At 37.3% G+C, this 17,568-nt stretch overlaps 1 protein-coding gene across 1 annotated transcript; it reads left to right on the top strand.

Annotated features, from left to right (window-relative positions):
• The first annotated feature begins 25 nt into the window (after positions 1–25).
• Positions 26–3,107, top strand: si:ch211-256a21.4 (uncharacterized). Its single transcript, XM_056239213.1, has 4 exons — positions 26–383; positions 502–695; positions 2,180–2,371; positions 2,457–3,107. Exons 2-4 carry the CDS (start codon positions 506–508, stop codon positions 2,765–2,767), a joined length of 693 nt encoding a protein of 230 aa, XP_056095188.1. The 5' UTR covers positions 26–383; positions 502–505; the 3' UTR covers positions 2,768–3,107.
• The last annotated feature ends 14,461 nt before the right edge of the window (positions 3,108–17,568 follow it).

The following is a 17,568-nucleotide window of genomic DNA, read 5'->3' as shown; positions in this document are numbered from 1 at the left end:
GATGCAAGTATAGTCAAATATAGGCTACGTATTCTTCTCTGAGCACTGTAGACTGATTTATAAAATATCATTTTCACTTTCCAAACCTCACTGACTCACAGGGGTTTCTGGGGGAATTTAACCGCTCGCACAACACGTGTTTGTGTGTGTGTTTATGCGAGGGGGAGTTTCCATTGCGAGTGGGTCTCCACTGTGGGCAGAGGGAAATCTTTACAGTCTCATATTACAGCATCGTGAGGGGGAAGTGAGAACGTGTCTGTACATCCTCATAAATCTCTTGTTTCTGCCTCTCTGACTCATTTGATATTTGAACCTGATCAGTCACTGTACTGTATGGAATCAAATCATTTGAATTCATTTTAAAGACTTCACAGCCATTCAAGGTAAGGAAACCCATCAGCGATTAACAACTGTATTGTTTGAGTTCAGTTTCCAGCTAAAAATATAACAACTCTGTTCAGTTAATATTATGTTTAACCATTATTTGTTTTTAATCATCAGAGCAATGCAAGGACCAGAACTGGTGGACTCGAGGAGTCGTTTTCGATTTATTGAGTCATGTCTTGGCTTGATGGGCTGTTTGTGTATCTGCTATGCGATCTGTACACCTCAATGGCTGGATGGCAGGGGTCTGTGGTCCTCAGGGAACGAGACCACACCGGACAACAGCTGCTTCACCGAGGACATTACTAAAGGTGTGTGATGTGTCTGCTTTTCTCACATACCTTTGGGAATGAAAGATATTCAGAAGTGTCATTCAATATATATATTTATTTCTGGTCATATTTTATCTCGCATTGGGAAAGAAGTGAATCATTACTGCTACTAGTGCCCCCTCTAAAACCATATGTTCGTGAAGCCTCCGAGGCTTTTTAACTTGCCTTTGACCTGTCTAAATGCACTTGGGGGACAGAAATATATTCTGTAGCCCTCATGTGGCCCACATTCATTTTATACAACTGCTCTGGATCTTAGAAACTTGAATTCATGTGGCTTCTATAAAAGATACGTTATTAATAATGCATACTTTTTAGGCCTTTGATAGCATTGCTTTTTTTAGTCTAAAAATACCATACGGTCTGATCATGGGAGCTGAAAGCTTTAGAGGAATTTTGTGGCATTTTTTGCAAGTTTTGACCTGCTGAGAAGTACAGAGCAGCCAAATGTGAGGAATTGTGCAAACATCTCCTGAATTTTTCTGAAATTTCCAACGTTGATGTAAAGTAATGATATGGTTTTGTGTTGGAGGGGTTTCTACACTTCGGTGGGCTATGACATGCTGAACTCACAATATTTGCATGTTTTATTAGTTGTAGCCTGTCTGGTTTTCCCCTCAGTTCATTTCTTCTTCAGAACAAGACAAATGAAAATGATGAAGGATGACGTTATGACAGATCAGTTCAGTTTTAAATAGTTTCACAATGTGATGTTCTTCAAGAGCACTCAAACTGAAATGACTTTCTTAAAGGGATAGTCAACATTTTGTCTTCTGTGGAACACAATGGAAAATATTTTGAAGAACGTTGTGAACTAAACAGCTTTATTTCAAGCTAATATTTCAAAGAATGTTTGTTTTGGTTCCCATTTCACTTCCAATAAATTTGTTTGTCCCAATGGGAAGCAAAACAAACATTCTTTGAAATATTAGCTTTTGTGTTCAGCAGAAGAAAGAAATACAGGTTTGCATAAAGGTTTGGAATGACACGAGGTTCACACAATGATAGCAAACAAAATTTGTTGTGCGTTACTGTAGCTTACATAGTATACAAATATATAAATATAATTTTTTTTATGTCTATAGATTTAAGTATATGTTAACCTATAAGACTATATATGTTGCATTAACATTACATAATATGAACTGTTTATAAAATAAATATAAATGTGTGTGCATTTATATATAAATTATTGTATGTAATGTTAAGTCCTTTTTGTATTGAATTAATTATTACCTAATTAATACACTTGGGGTCCATTCAGTGGAGAATCATCATCATAAAATAATTTAACCCAAGTCTAAACTCAATAACGGTTTAGTTTCTGGACACGGTCATCACTCAAATTCAGTGTTTGTATGAGGTACCCCCTTCTTTGGGGCCTAGTGAGCAGGTTATACCAAACCAAATTCGCTGTATATTAAATTCTTGAATATTAAATGTGTTTTGGTCTGTTTCAACAGCTCTGAAGGCTGAGAGAGTGTTTGCTGTGGTCGCTCTCCTGATGTCTGTGAGCTCTGGAGTGCTGTGTCTCATGTTCGCCCTCTGCTGGACGTCTCAGACGGTGCGCTCCTATTCCAACACTCGCTCACTGCTGATGGCAGGCCAGGCGCTTGACCCGACCTCACTGCTACTGCTCACACTAGTACCTACAGGTCAGTACCTCCATATTTAGCTTTCTTTTTGCAATGTAATGCACATGTTTTAACCTTCTCCCCATTTTCTTTTTCCTCCCCACAGGATTTTTATTTTTTCTCAGCTGGGCGCTTTTCACCCATCAACATATTGGTGAGATCAGGGATGACATCACTCGACTTGGACTGTCCTATTGGCTGGGAGTGGTGGGTTGGGGTTTGCTAATGGCTGTGTTGCCTGTAGTCTTCCTGGCGGAGAAGTTTGTGGTTCCTGACATCCTGCCGGAGCTAATAAAGTCCACTGATATGTGGTGGAAGGCCCCGGAGGTTGCACACGCACGATCGCTTAGTGAAGGTTGCCCTCGTCCACAGCACAAGTCTCATCCTGACTTCAGGAGGTACATGTCAGTGCCTTGAACGAGAGGAAAGAGGTAGCAAGGAAATGCACAAGAGAAGAGACTCTGGTCTCGTTGGTCTTGTAGCCAAATATATGAGCAGAGCATATGTCTCAAAACGGGTGTCAAGGACCAGGATGAGAAACCTGTAACTGTTCTCCAGGATATGGGACACACAGCTACAGGATGTATTAAGGTTCTGTGCTGGCTTTGGCAGTGGTTTCACAGCTGTACTTGGACGAGGATGCCCCAAAATATGTTTTTTACACATCAGTTCACGATCTAAGTGTGGAACATAAAGGTGAAAGGATCTTCAACCGATTATTTCTCCATAACTTTTCATAGTCGCCTGCAGTTGTCAATGAGCGAATAATTTTTTTAGGGAGGTCAACTTAAATGCATGAGTTTAAATGCATTAATCGCGATTAATCGCATCTAACATAAAAGTTTGTGTGTGTGTATATATATATATATATATGCACAATTAATTAAATGTCAGTTATCGGAAAAAAAAACATTAAATTTGTTTTTGCAAACCTATAATAAAGTGATATATAGCAATAATTTATCAGTGTAATGGCTGAAATAGATTGTGATGGGAATCGTTCAAGCAGTGTACGGTTATGGTTACCTCGAACACATTCCGCGATACCTGATAATAAACAATAGTCAATAATAAACTGAATAACTAATTTCATTACTGAAACATTTAAAAACCCGTAAGAATTATAAACGTTCTTCAATAGAATACAAGACGCACTCTAAAGATCCACCTTTTGTTCGATTTAATTTGCAAGTTGGCAGTTGTGATTGTTTAATTACAGTGTTCTACAATTGTACAGAATATCCTGATTCAAATAGTCTCAAAGCACTTTTATACTGCTAACACTTAATGTGAGGGACTCCCAGGTGCTAATGAATTCAACACTACTTGATGGTCCTACAGTTGATTTTTTATTTTCCATCTCTTCTTTAAAAAAAAATGCTAACAGTGCTCTCTACTGGTGATAGTACAAAGAGCATCATGTCTTTATAAACTATTTTAACTATATTTTTGTACTTTATTTGTTTTTAATAAATGAAATGTATACATTAAGTTGAGTCAGTGTCCATCTGTCTTTCTGGTGGTGGGGTCAAACATCTGAGACCATTAGAAGCAGTTATATTTTGTATTTAAATACATTTTATGATTTGTATGCATTTCTTTTCTTTTTGTTATATTTTTTTTTTCAATATTTTATATAAATATATATATATTTTTTTTTTTTAAATTTAGCTTTAATTTATTAGGCTACTGTTTGTTTTTAGTGAATCAACCTTAACTTATTTAGTTCAGTTAGTTATTAAATCAAATGTCTTATTTTATTTAAGCTTCATTTTCATTTGTATTGAATTTATATTAATTCTTTCGATGCCATGTCTATAGGTTTCTATTAAAATAAGCCAATTTGTGACATTGACCATGTGACTCATTTGGACCGCATTGTATGCAGATCATAATTCAAACACTTAGTGAAACATCAGTTATGTTTTAAGGTCATGCCCTCTGTCATTACGCTTTTCATTATTATGGAGACCAAAAAACAAGATGGAGAGCTTTCTGAACCTGTAGTGTTTACATTCTGATCCCACACACGTCGAGATGAATGAACTGGCGGTGTTAATTGTGCATTAATCAGGTGCGGGTCTAATTAAAAGGCAGTTCCGTCCTTTTAGCAGTGCTTAATGAGTTTGTTATTAAAACCACAGAGAATTGTTTTTTTAATTTACTATCAGGAAAGCGATTAATTGGCCCTCAGAACACAACTCGAGTGTCCTTGAAGGTTGTGACGCCGGGAGATTGAGAGCACACCGGTTGACATCGACGGTTCCCCGAAGGGAGTATGAAAGCAGCTGTTTGTGGAAGGTGCGTGTTCTGGATGCAAGAAGCCACTTAAATGATCGTTTGAGGACAATTTCAGTGCAGTGCAACTGTCAGAGCAGAGGAACTCGCTGTCCACAATGCTGACATGCAGGTGTGCTCTTTTTCTGCGGTGTAAGCTACGCTTTTAAGTGTTATTGTTTGTTCCCAGGCTGGGACCTCTTTTTCCACTTTAAAGACAGCTAACTTTAGCCTTGGCTTAAGTGTCCCCGTTGGTCAGGGCTAGGCATACTGTTCAAAATTAACTTCTGATTTATAACATGACAGCCAAAGTTCCTACAGTAGTTACTACAAAAATAATGTGGTTATTTGGTCATTGTTCCCTGCAAAGACTTTGTATTCACGTATTCGACAATGTCATAAAATTATATTTTATTATTTCTGACACATACTGTTTTCATTTGCATGTAAGTGTTAGTAGCCAAGTTCAGATGCAGCACATCATGTTGCTGTTTTTAAACACTCTATACATAACTGTCACAAACTCCTCCATATCAATGCAAAAGATGTAAGGGAAATTATTTTTAAAAAAGCATGCATACTGTTGGAAATGGTACCTTTGGCATACTATTTGTAATTGTGATTTGGGACACACTAATTCTGATCTTGCTTGCGTACTATTAACCCTCTATTGCATAGTGTTGCTTCAGGATAACATACCCATTTTCCCTCATATTATTAGGCTTACAAAATCATACACCAAAAAAAAAAGCTTATTTTAATCTGGAGGAATATGAAAAGCTAATAGAATGCTTGTATTTGATCAAATGACTTGTCCAACCCCCTTTTCAATGTCTTTTCCTCACCTGCACTCACATGCGGCAGCCATGTTTTTTCAGCTCCACAAAACTTTGAAAAAGTGACATTTTCCTTAGGATTTCCATGAATTAAAAAATATTTTCACAATTTTGGGTAAGTTCTGATTTAATTTCACTCTGTTGATTATGTTTTCATTGATTATTTATTTTGTAAATGGGAAAAAAAGCTATGTTGCCTCAAAGCAATAATATGCAACAGTGGAATGAGAATTCCCTGTTTCCATGCTAGTTAGCAATACAATATTATCAGCAATATAACATTTCACACAGATGGAAGGATACCAAGACTTATTAAAGTATTTGTCAGTATGTGCCTTGTTTTTATTTTTATTTAAAAATACTTAATAACAATAACAATATTTATGATGACAGTTTAGCTATGAGTATGCATAGGCATAGCCTAGAATTTGTAGCTTTGTAAGCTCAGATGTGTGTGTGTGCGTGCGTGTGTGTGCACCAAATGTTCAATCTGCCTCCAATATTTCCAGATACATATAATAATTGTGTAATTATCTTTTTCAGTGACAATGAACATAACAACATTCTATGGGAGAAATAGGAGTCAGGCAGTGGACACTGTTTTGGTTGTTCCACGTGATTTAATGAGAATGAATGCATAAAAATAATACTCCTTTGTTGCGCATTGTTACTTCTAGGTAACAAACCCCACTAAGATGGTAACTGGATTTAACTATTACTTTTTCAGCACAAATGTTTTTTTTAAATGAAGTTGATGTTGAAGATCTTTCATAAAATGTGTTTTGTTATGAAATAAAGAGATATATATTAAATAGACTGCACTTTTTGTTTTTATTCCCATTATTGCATGTTGTTGCGCCAAAGTAACATACCTAGATCTACCCCTATTAATATAATTTTTGTAAATTATGTGTTGAATTGTTTAATGTGCTCTATGACTGGTAATAAAATGTGTGGAAATATTTTTTTCTCTATTATTTCATATATCAATAGAGGGTTAAGGGAAGTGTGCTAGTTGGGACATAGCCATTGTTTTACAGTAGTAATATTACGGTGTTCCATTTGACTCGTAAATCAGAATTTCCAACTTGGACAAGTGTAAGTAGTGAAGTCATGCACGAATCACTTTTTTTTTTTTTTTTAAGTTTCCTTCAATGTTGTTGTTATTTAAAACTTACATTTTTGAAAAAAATTTTGCCTCTTTAGCTGATGTCACAAATCCCTTACTTTTCAGACCTGTTCTTCAAAATTACATGGCTCCATTTATATGGCTCCCTGTTTTCAAGATCAATCAGTTTCAAATGGATAAAATAAAAATAAGTCCTTACATTAATATAAGGACTTATTTTACCTATACTCTGCTATGATAAAAAGCTATTTAGCAAACATTTGCAAAGATGGGCATGTAAAACACAGTTAATGAGCTTCTCTGTTAGTAATCCAACTCCTGTGAAATAAGTGCTATCAATGCCATTGTGTTTATTTCTATATCGTTTTTTCTGAGATTGAGATTTCAAGTAGGAATATCTCAGATCTGACTTTAAAAGGAATGCAGCAAATGGCTAACTATGGTGCTTTGCAGAAATTAGTTTAATTAAACTGAGTGGTTGCAGTATATTGATAGTATTATTAGAATCATTCTAGTTCTATAAACATTAGTCAACAAATAAAATATACCTGTGTTTCTGCTTGTAAACCAAACCTCACTCAGTAATTGGTTGGAGGCGGCCATTTTAAAGCCAGTGGGATTGATTGGCAGTTAGGCCACGCCCACTTGCTCAGCATGTGTTGCTACGTGAGGCCTCAGCCCTGGCGACACTCTTCATATCAATTAAAGCCCAATTAGGGAGCCATGTTCAGCTAATTATGCTACGCTTCACATTCCCAGAATAAAGTGAGCGTGTGTTTACTGAGATAAATAAATAAAGACACAGGCTGCCAAGGCGATCCGACCTTAATCAGATTTTCAGTGCTTTCTCTCTCCCTCTGTATGTGTGTGTGTTTATTTTTTGTACTCTGTGCTCGAAACAGGTGTAATTATATGACATCGCCATTTGGTGACAGTGTTGTAACGTGTCTCGTGAAAAGGTACCAATTCCCGGTCTCATTTCTTCCTATTTGAAGAATAATGAAATCAAGAAGGTTATTTCATGCAGAGAGGTTGTTTGCTTGTATGTGTATGAGTAGCGAAAGAGGAAAAAAAGTGTGCCTACACCTGTGGACTGCTTCATCTGTTCAGACAAGCACATTTTGACAAAATGTCGCCTAAAAACCAGACAGTGTTCAGTATTCTGGAATATAATAAATATTCATTAGCTTTTTATAAAATGTTTTCAGCCTGGTGTAATTGGACTTTTAAAAAAATGGATTACCAGGCATGCTTTCAGCTTTAACCACAAAGAGTCAAACAATAAGAGAGAGACAGCCGATTCTAGATAGATTGGTTAAAAAAATGGCGTGATTGAGAGATGGAAAGAGGGAAAACCTGATATGACAGAGGAGATGTGTGTAAAATAGGATAAAATTAATTGAGTGTCACCTTAAATTTGGATTATATTTGACTACCTGTCTTCCAGCAGGTCCTTGTTCCTGAAGTACAATTCACTTATTATTTGCAAAAATCCTCTTTAACCTCCTCTCTTGTCTTTCTTAACAGATTGTGTGCGAGATGAGGCTAGTTTTTCCACTTCGTGTCATTGCTAATGGTTAATCTTGTCTAGCCTTTAGACTTGAAATCAATCTATGCCTGTGAGACTGGCCCCTACATTGGTCATTTTTATGACTTGTCTTATGTAAGGTGTCAGGCTGATCATCTACACCACTAACAGCTGTTATTGATCATACTCGTTTCTTTTTAGCACTCTAAAGCTTTATTATCTGGAAGTGGGGAACTAGGGAAAGAGCTTTGGGATTGAGCTGCACTATTCCACCAACAAAACCAAATCTCAATACGTTACGGTCCTCAATCTGTCACCTGGATTTTTTATCATCAGGGGAGTAGAGTAGCTCAGGTGCTATTGCATACACTTTTAGCTAATAGTTATTTACACTACTTAAAACAATAGTTATGCTGGCAATGTGTTTACAAAGGTGAACTTGCTGAGAAAATGTGAGTAGCAAGACTGTCACAATGCCAGTTACAGTAGTTGCTTGTGTTAAATGTAATATATTACTTGCTTATATTTTAGCATGTAAGTCTGATCAGTAAGTATTGACACATCTCTTTACGAATAGCTACATGATTTAAAGTATCATTCATATCCGTATCGCTGCACAAGTGAACGGTTACTGTTGGAAGTTTGCAATGATAGCTATGATTGCTTTAGCAAACACTACTAGCTAACAGTAATCGTGAGAGTTTTAAAGAAATCTGACTTTTTGTTTTGTTTTGATGAGCGAGTAAGGTAAGGTCGGTACGAAGACATTTCTACCTAGAAATGCTGATTAAGGATTTGTTTAAAACCTCCGTCCACTGACAACTGCTTGTATTAAAAGGATCTAAATCAGCTTCCTGGTACATATTTTCAGTGCTGGCAGTATTTTCTTTTATAGGCTTTTTGATGGGAACGAAGCATCCTTACACAGCAGAAAAGCTTTCTGAAATGTGTAACTTTGCCAATAAATTGAAGTCCAGGCCTATCATTGTCACATGGTCAGAACTAGCTCTTATACAGTATGTTTTCCTCTAATGGCTTAAAGCTACCTTTTCACTATCTTCGACAAATGACTAGATTTTCAGGAGAAAATGTGAGTGGTGCTATGTAGCTGTTAGTCTGAGTGATTTTACCATGATGTTATGCAGGGTGTTGCTTGCTGGTTAAACGTAAATATAGACACAAATCTTGGTTAAATTCAGTGCAAAGGTTACAGCCCTACTTGGTATGCATTTTTGTACTGTTGTTGCGCTAACAAACCTTAGCGCTTAATAGGGTAATTGAGTTCAATTAAACGCTAATCTTATTCGGGTTGCTATAGTATAAACATTTCATCTGTTTAGCTCACAGAGACATTCTCTCGAAACTGTTGTAGAAAAAAAACTGAGGCAAAGGTTTATGCTAATACCCACTATACCACTAAAGATACAACGTTGTTGTGTTATGAAGTGCTATGACACATTTTTAGGGATGCAGTTTGGCATGAAAGCAAGCTCATGTTGCTAAATCAAGCTTGAGTAGAAGCTGACAGAAAGCTATATGGTAAAAGGCCCACTGCTGAAAATGCAACTTTGTGGTGTTATGAATTGCTATAACGTATAGCTAAATGCTGTGTGTTGCTAAATCAAACTTGTTTAGTGTATGGCAGATGCTAAACCCCAATTATACCGCTAACAACACTTTGTGTTCTGAATTGCTATGATGTACGAAAGCTAAATCAAGCTTTCTTGGCAGAAGCAGACAATTTACGCTAAAGGTCACAACCGCTAAATGCAACTTTGTTGTCTTAAGAATTGCTATGACGTACTATAGCCTATCTAAATCAAGCTTGGTTATAGTGTAAAAGCAGACAGTTACGTTAAAGCCGATTATACCACTTAGAATGCAACTTTTTTATGCTATGAATTGCAATGATGTATCTAAATCAAGCTTGCAGAGTTTATGCTAAAGCCTGTTAAGAATGCAATTCTGTTGTGTTAAATTGTTCTGACACATTTCAGAATAACAATGTGTGAAATCAAACTTGCATAGCTAGCGTTTGCGTTCATATCATAAATGTTTCAGTGCTGTATACTGTACATCCAAAAAGGCTTATGAATTTCTTCGAGTTGTAGTAGTTGCTATGATTAGTTAAGATTGTATGCGTTTTGACTCATCCACAAGCAGTGAATACGGGATAAATCAGAGCTGTGTGCCATTTCTGACACTCTTGTGCTAACCTCTGCTACTCTCTCAGTTGTTTTGTGTGTTTCCATTCTGAGTCAGCCTACTTCAAAATTGTCTGTTGCTAATTGTGAAGGACAGCTTCATGACAGAGAGTGGGCGCTGTGGGGCGCATCTGCGGCAGATAAGTGTATAAGCATGTGGGCGTGTTTTGAAATGTGCATTGCTGATAATCAGCTCAATAGCAAAGAGAGTATAGCTCTGTACTACGTGTCACTCGTCTGCTTTACATCTGTTTGACTGCAAGGTTTTGACGTTTTAACCCAGCAAACACAGAATGCTCCCCTAATGTTAGTATTTGTTTGATTTCCATTTTTTTTTTTTTTTTAAACCAAATAATAACATTCTAGGAACCGTTCTTTTTATAACTTTTTCTAGCGACGCAGTACTCGTTCCCATAATCTCAGGGAACCGAGGTTACGTTAGTAACCCGAGTACATTTTACTGGTGTACTGATTCATTTATCTATCTCTTTATTGAATAATTAGCCTACTTATTAATATAGATATGAGTAAATAGGATTTCTGAGAGATTTGACACCCTTAATGAAGAGAACCTAACCCTAATCAAGAAATTCTAGTGTTTACGAACCAAAAGAAGCGTGTCACGCTAAACTGTACAAGAGTTAAGAAATAAATGTACTGATATCCTACTTTAAGTCAAATGATTATTTATGTTTACTGTCTGCGAATAAATTTCATATAAAAACCATAGATTGTGTTGAAGTCATTGGGAGGAAATAAAGGAACGTTCTGTGAACTTTAGAATAACGTTCTACAAGCCAAAAACGAACATTCTACAGTATTTCAGTTTCCAAACTTTCCTGGCTAACCAAAAACAAACCTTAAAGAACGTTCTGGGAATGTTTGACAAACGTTAAGGGAAACATTAGAATAACGTACTACAAACCAAAAAATACCGCTCTATTTCCGTTAAGAAAACTTTCCTGGCTAACCAAGAACAGACATTAAAAAATAACGTTCTGAGAACCAAAAATTGTTAGCTGGTTGCTCATTCCAAACACAATTTAGTCAACTTGCTTCATTTCAGAGGCCTAGAGACATATTTTTTTGATCAAACAGGCAATGCTAATCAGACAGACAGGCTAGGGTAAGGCAAGCGTCAAATCTCGTCTACCGTGATAGTGAATAAAAGGATTTGATTTGTAGTAGTGTAGCCAGAGATTATGTCAACTTGACTCTGGCTGCAACATGGCCAGCACACGCTCCTGGCATTACATACCCATGCCTACAACCACCCAAACATGTATACTGTTGATTATCGTCCGCCGTTGTGTCAGCTGTCTCACTTTGGCCTGATCTCGGAAGATGCTTACCACAAATCAAATTTATTTCAGCCACCTATTTTAGAATAAACAACTCACACTTTCCTCCTTCATCCATCAGCTTAGTGGAAGAGAATGAAAAGCCATTTTTATTAGAACGATGCGCTCCCCAGGGGGCCGAGAGAGGAAACGGGGAAATGTAGAGAAGAAAGTGGGAGACAGAAAGGGGAAGAATTGTTTCCTTCCATTACAATAAGTGGCTCATTTTGCAGTGTGGTTGTAACAGGAAGCATCGCTTCAATAATTGTACCACTGTCAGCAATGTGGAGTCACGACAAACTTGCCATGATTCATCAATCCTCTGAACTCATACAATACCATTCCCAAGACAGCGTCCCTATGAAAGATGAAAGGAAAAAATCGCTTGTGACAAATGTAACTTTGTCATGATTGCAACTTTATATTTTCTAGTTGTGCCTGTAATTATCTTTTTTTTTTAACTTTGATTATTTATTACTTACGGTAGACTTTTGTTCTCCCCACTCTACCTTAATGTAACTCTCTCACATTTGCAGATTTTATTTTATTTTTATATTTTAAACTTGTTCACAATTACCGATTTATTTATCATTTTCATGTAATCAATTTTTATACTTTAAACTTTATATCACAGTTAGCTTTTATTAATTTGTTTTTTTTGTTGTTTTTTTAATACTTACTTTTTTATACTCTAATTCTCTGAGGCGGAAACAGACTTTTTTTGGGGAAATTAATTGGTCTAAAATACTAATTTGTGTCTCTTTTTTTATACTCAAACTCTACTTTTTTTATTTCAAGATCAAATTACCTAAGCGGCTATATACATTAACTTTATAGTGCTATATACTCTTACTGCATGTCTCATTTTTATTTCTCTATTTTTAGGTTGATGCATAAATGAGAACTGAGCAACGTTTGAGCAATGATATCTTCCTCTGGGGTGCCACAAAGCGGCCCATTCCTGAGTCCTTCACCCAGCATCTGCTCGGCTTCTCCGTCTCTGATCGACTGCCACGCTGTACCCATCAGCGGCCGCCATATGCCATCCCAGCGGCCATCTCTTGCTGTAAACAAACAATATATTTTGACAGATGCTCACTTGCCACGATCTCAGGCCCTGCCTGACCGTATCGCGGTGCTCTGGACACAGTTCTGTGCTCTAACAGGTGGACCCTCACCCCTCCTTCCTCCAGTATAATTACAGAGCGAATAGATTTAAAGATCAGACTGTTTAAGGTGGCCCTGAATTAACAGCTGTCATGGGGTCTATTGTCTTCATGGCTGCGGTGTGACACCAGCGCCTCTGAAAAGGCCACAGCAACCCCTGCCATTTCTCATAATAGACTTTTAGTTAAAGGACAGGAAAATAATAAGCAGACTTAATCGCGGAAAGCGGACGTCGTTTGTCACTCCTGCAGAATCAACTTTGGAGGGACAAACGAGGTTCAGTTGTGATGACAAGACAGGGCTGCTCTTTTCATCTTTTCATTCTCACACACAGACAACCGGAACACAAAGACAGCTGTTTAGTATATATGTATCTATCGGTCTAACTACAGGGTTTGGAAAGGTATAGAAAAGTATGGAATTTGATATCAGTAATTTCCACGTCTGGAAAAGTATGGAAAAAAGAAAGAGTATGGAACAAATATTTGCATTTCCAGACTATTGCCCCTATTTAGTTTTTTCTATAATTGAAAATTAAGAATTTAATGAAAATAAATCTATCACACAAGATTTGTGTTTTTTATGGCAATTGTTTAGTGATTCTTTAGTGATTGTCAATTACGATAGAATGAATTCAAGGTGCACTTTTTCATTATGGAAAAATACAGGTTTTCTTAAGCATTTGGGTTTTCTTTTCATAATATTCTTAGCACCGTATTACAGAGCCTCTAAAAGTACCTTTGCAACAAAAAATAATAATATATATATATATATACAGACTTTCATGTGTGCGCACGAGAAACCATTAAACTTAGCATATATGACAATGCACACTGAGCCACCAATTGCGCCATCAGCCCATTTCGTGGTGTGGTTTCTTGGACGCCACAGAGTATGCGTTAAAGCAGATCTATGGTCTTGAAATATGACATACTGCCTCTACGAAAGCAACACCTTTTTACAGTACTCGTCTTTTTTATTGATCCTTGAACTTGCCAAATAAGACAATTTGCACACAGCCGTATTGTGCCATCAGCCCATTTCGTGTCATGGTTTTTCTGCCACCGCAGAGGATGCGTTAAATTGGATGTTACCCCTTGATATTAGAGGTACTACCCTGTAAGGAAAGCCAAATTTGAACAAGTAGATCTCTATTAATTAATGTGCATCCATGCTCTTGTTTTCTTACTAGTAAGATGGCAGTGATCCACAAAGGAAATAGCTTATAGTATATATTAAAATAGAAATTGTATTGCGTAAGCATGCAAAAAATTCCCTGATCTGTGCATGTGAATAGTTTCTCAAGGGCACAAGAAGTTTCTCTTGTGCATGCAAAAGTCGAGACCCTGATAAAAATACAAATATTTAATATGTATCTGTCTGTTCTGTCTGTATATCTGTCAAATTTCATTGTGTGCTGATCAAGTCAAAATCCGGAAGTTTCAATGTTCACTTTTCTAAGCTTTTCTATTTCAGAAGGCCAGCTGTGTAAACCAGCATTAGTTTGGAATAAAAAGCTCTCTGACAGAGTGTAAAGAAGCAATGATTAAACACAAACCCAGTCGGATGAGAGACTTTTGTGGGGCTGCGAGTCTCCAGCGGCTGTCTGATCCTGCGCCTCGCTCGGGGGGGAAAGCAGATTTAATTAAATCAGAATTAAAGAGCATTGTTATTTTGATTGAAGACACCCGGCTCCTTTCCCTCCACTCTCTCTCACCCGACTGTCCCGGATTCAAGCTGACGGGGTTTGTCGTTGAAGGTTTACTTGAGTACATAGCGTGCATCTGGTGATCTCCCGAGCACACACGCAAACACATGCAGGTCTTACTACATGTTTGAGGAATACAAGCGCCATCTTCTCTGCTGTAGATTGAGTCTAATTCTGTATTATTGGATAATGAGAAAAGCCTATACGACACACAGACTGGCACAATGTTAGAAGTTAATTAAATTTCGGTAGAGTGACAGAAAAGAACCTGACAGAACCTGAAGGCAGCATAAGAAACATCGGCTATGCAGAAACAATGGCACGTCTGTTTTTTCCAGGACCCGGCTACATGGCTTGAGAGAGGCCCTTCAGAACAGACAGACAGACAGAGAGAAAAAGAGGGATGGAAGGACAGTAATGAATAGTGTGTGTCCTGATAATTGCATTAATGATTATTAGGCAGAGCTCAGGGGAAGGTGATGAGAGAGAGAGAGAGAGAGAGAGAGAGAGAGAGGGAGAGTTTCTGTCAGCTAACTTTGACTAATGGCTGTTCACTCGGGGCCACTGCTTGGAATATTAATTTACAAAATAAACTTTAAGGAAGCAAAGAGGGAGAAAAGAGGAAAAGAAGGTCTGCGAAGAATTAATTTGTTTAACCCCTTGAAACAGGGCCTCATCCACTTTGGGAAAAAAAAACTTTTTATATCAATTTTACTGTAGCCTACATGTTTTACATATTTTAATTGCATGACATTATTGCAAGGCTACTTTAAAATGATAGCTTTTTAGGTTATATGCTTCTTATAATTTAAAGATGAGTTTTAATAATGAGCGTTATTTCTAGAACCACTAGATTCATTTGTCAAAATAATTGCTATTTTCAAACAAGGAAGTCAGATATACCCGGAGAAAGATAGTTCCCTTTCGAGAACGGTCACTTCGTATTGTTGTAGCATTCCCATAGACAGGTGCTCAGTTAGCACAGGTAATGTGCGTTTTTGAAATGTGCCATTTTGGATGCTCAGTTTTGGACTTAATTTATTTTTCCAATCACCGATTACTAATTGCAAATCGGCAAATATCACCACAAGACTGCATACAGCTAAGCTAGGGCTGCATGATTTGGGGAAAATGTCATATTGCTATTATTGAGGTCAATATTGCGATATACGATTGCGATATAATAAAAAAATTGTTTCATGAGTCAACTTGCTTGGTTCTAAAGCAAAATGCACACGTGTGTATAGTGATAATTCTGAAATGTGTATTTCTCAACTCAAACTAGCAACAAAAACTAAATGATTGATAACACAATGATCAATAAGCCATTGATGTCTGGATAAAAAATTAATTTAATTTTAATTTAAGTGAACTTCAAACAATCCTCACATAAACCCATAATAAATGTCATATTTACCTGTGCTCTTCCTGTCTAACAGGTAGGACATATACAGAAATTGAATAAAGTTATCAAACAGTCTGCGCTGCATAAATTATATGGACAAAAATCCTATTTAAAGCTACACAAGTTCTTTGGTCAAGAGCAGTGAGTGTTTTTCTCTGTTCCCTTTGTTCTTTGATTAACTTTACTGACAGAAAGCATTATTGGATGCTGGCCCTTTAACAGTTGGTGACAGAGACGCGGATCTCACACGCGCCTTATTCTCTCACAACTCTTTACGACCATCATAAGACTGCTCTTATGTTATGAAGACACTCGACATGATATGATATTTTGGCATAATTGTGTGTGTTATTGTTCGTTCACTTCAAGCGGAAAGAGAACTGTATTCTGGCGCGCGGTCTGTGCATGCGCATGATACTGGCGCGCGTCTTTCAGTCAGGACATTCACAGGCAGCGCGCTCTCTTTTGACTTGTCTCGCTGAATGGTTTAAAGCATTCATGAATAAGAGCGGGATCATGTAACACTAGCCAAAGCATGACAAAGAATAACAGATGCTGCGTTAACAGCCCTAATTTGTTTATTTCATATAAAATCGCAGTATTTTGCGTCATATAATCGCGATTACGATTGCGATATGATTAATCGTGCAGCACTAAGCTAAGCTCTACATTAGCGACTATTGTGAGTTTTTATTGTGAAATTGTGACTTTGTCAGAATACGCTTAGATGGCCAAAATATATATTTTTTTATTTTTATTTTTGCCAACAGAATGTAGCCTACCAGCAGGGGCTAAGGGCTAGGCTAACTAGCTAGACATGCTAAACATTTCCCCCCAAATTATCATGGTTCCAAAATTTCAGTAGTCGGTACCAATACCAGTTAAATTTACCAGTAAATATTTCAGCGTATTCTGACTAACTTACTTACTAGTATCTCTGATTGGCCGTTGCATTCATGTACTCAACAGATGTGATTGCGATTGGCTACAATGTTTAACGCTTGTAAAAACACGCTGTTAATAGAAACCTTTGTCACTCAGAGTGCGCTCAAACAAACACGTCTAGCAGCGCCTATCAGCGGGTACCGAATATTCCCGGTACTCTGTACTACCAGTAGCTTACTGCAGAAATGCTGGTGCCGGTAACTTTTTTTTTTTGTACTGTCTGATACCGTTAGTACCGCTACGTTTGAAAACCCTACCCTACCCAACAAACAAGTAGCTTACCGAAAAGGTATGCTATTTTATAATAGCAATATGATTTGTTAGTAGTGGAGCTATGTCCTGCCTAGCAGCACTGCATGCCATTGTAGGATAGGTGTTTACTCTGTGAATGCAGTGAGTTATCCGATAAAGACGATGGCCGCTTGATGGAAAAATGGCCGCTTGACGTCATAAAAACATCACATAAATGTCAGAGGACGATAAGCTGTTTAAACAAAGATTAGTGCCCTTTAAAAGATAGGCGTGTCAATGATCCACCTACTCACTCAAAATAAAGTGTTTTGATTGGTGTGCAGTTCGATTTTGACCTCTGCGTTGACACCAACATCTTTGACCCCACATACCAGGTGTCCCCTCAGATGGTGATAACAGCACCTCAACAACTTATCCCCTAAAACTC

This window comes from Rhinichthys klamathensis, unplaced genomic scaffold, assembly GCF_029890125.1.
Source record: "Rhinichthys klamathensis goyatoka isolate OS25496 unplaced genomic scaffold, OSU_Roscu_1.1 h1tg000557l_1, whole genome shotgun sequence".
In the NCBI taxonomy this organism is placed as follows: Eukaryota; Metazoa; Chordata; class Actinopteri; order Cypriniformes; family Leuciscidae; genus Rhinichthys; species Rhinichthys klamathensis.
This window is presented reverse-complemented; position numbering and strand designations above follow the sequence as displayed.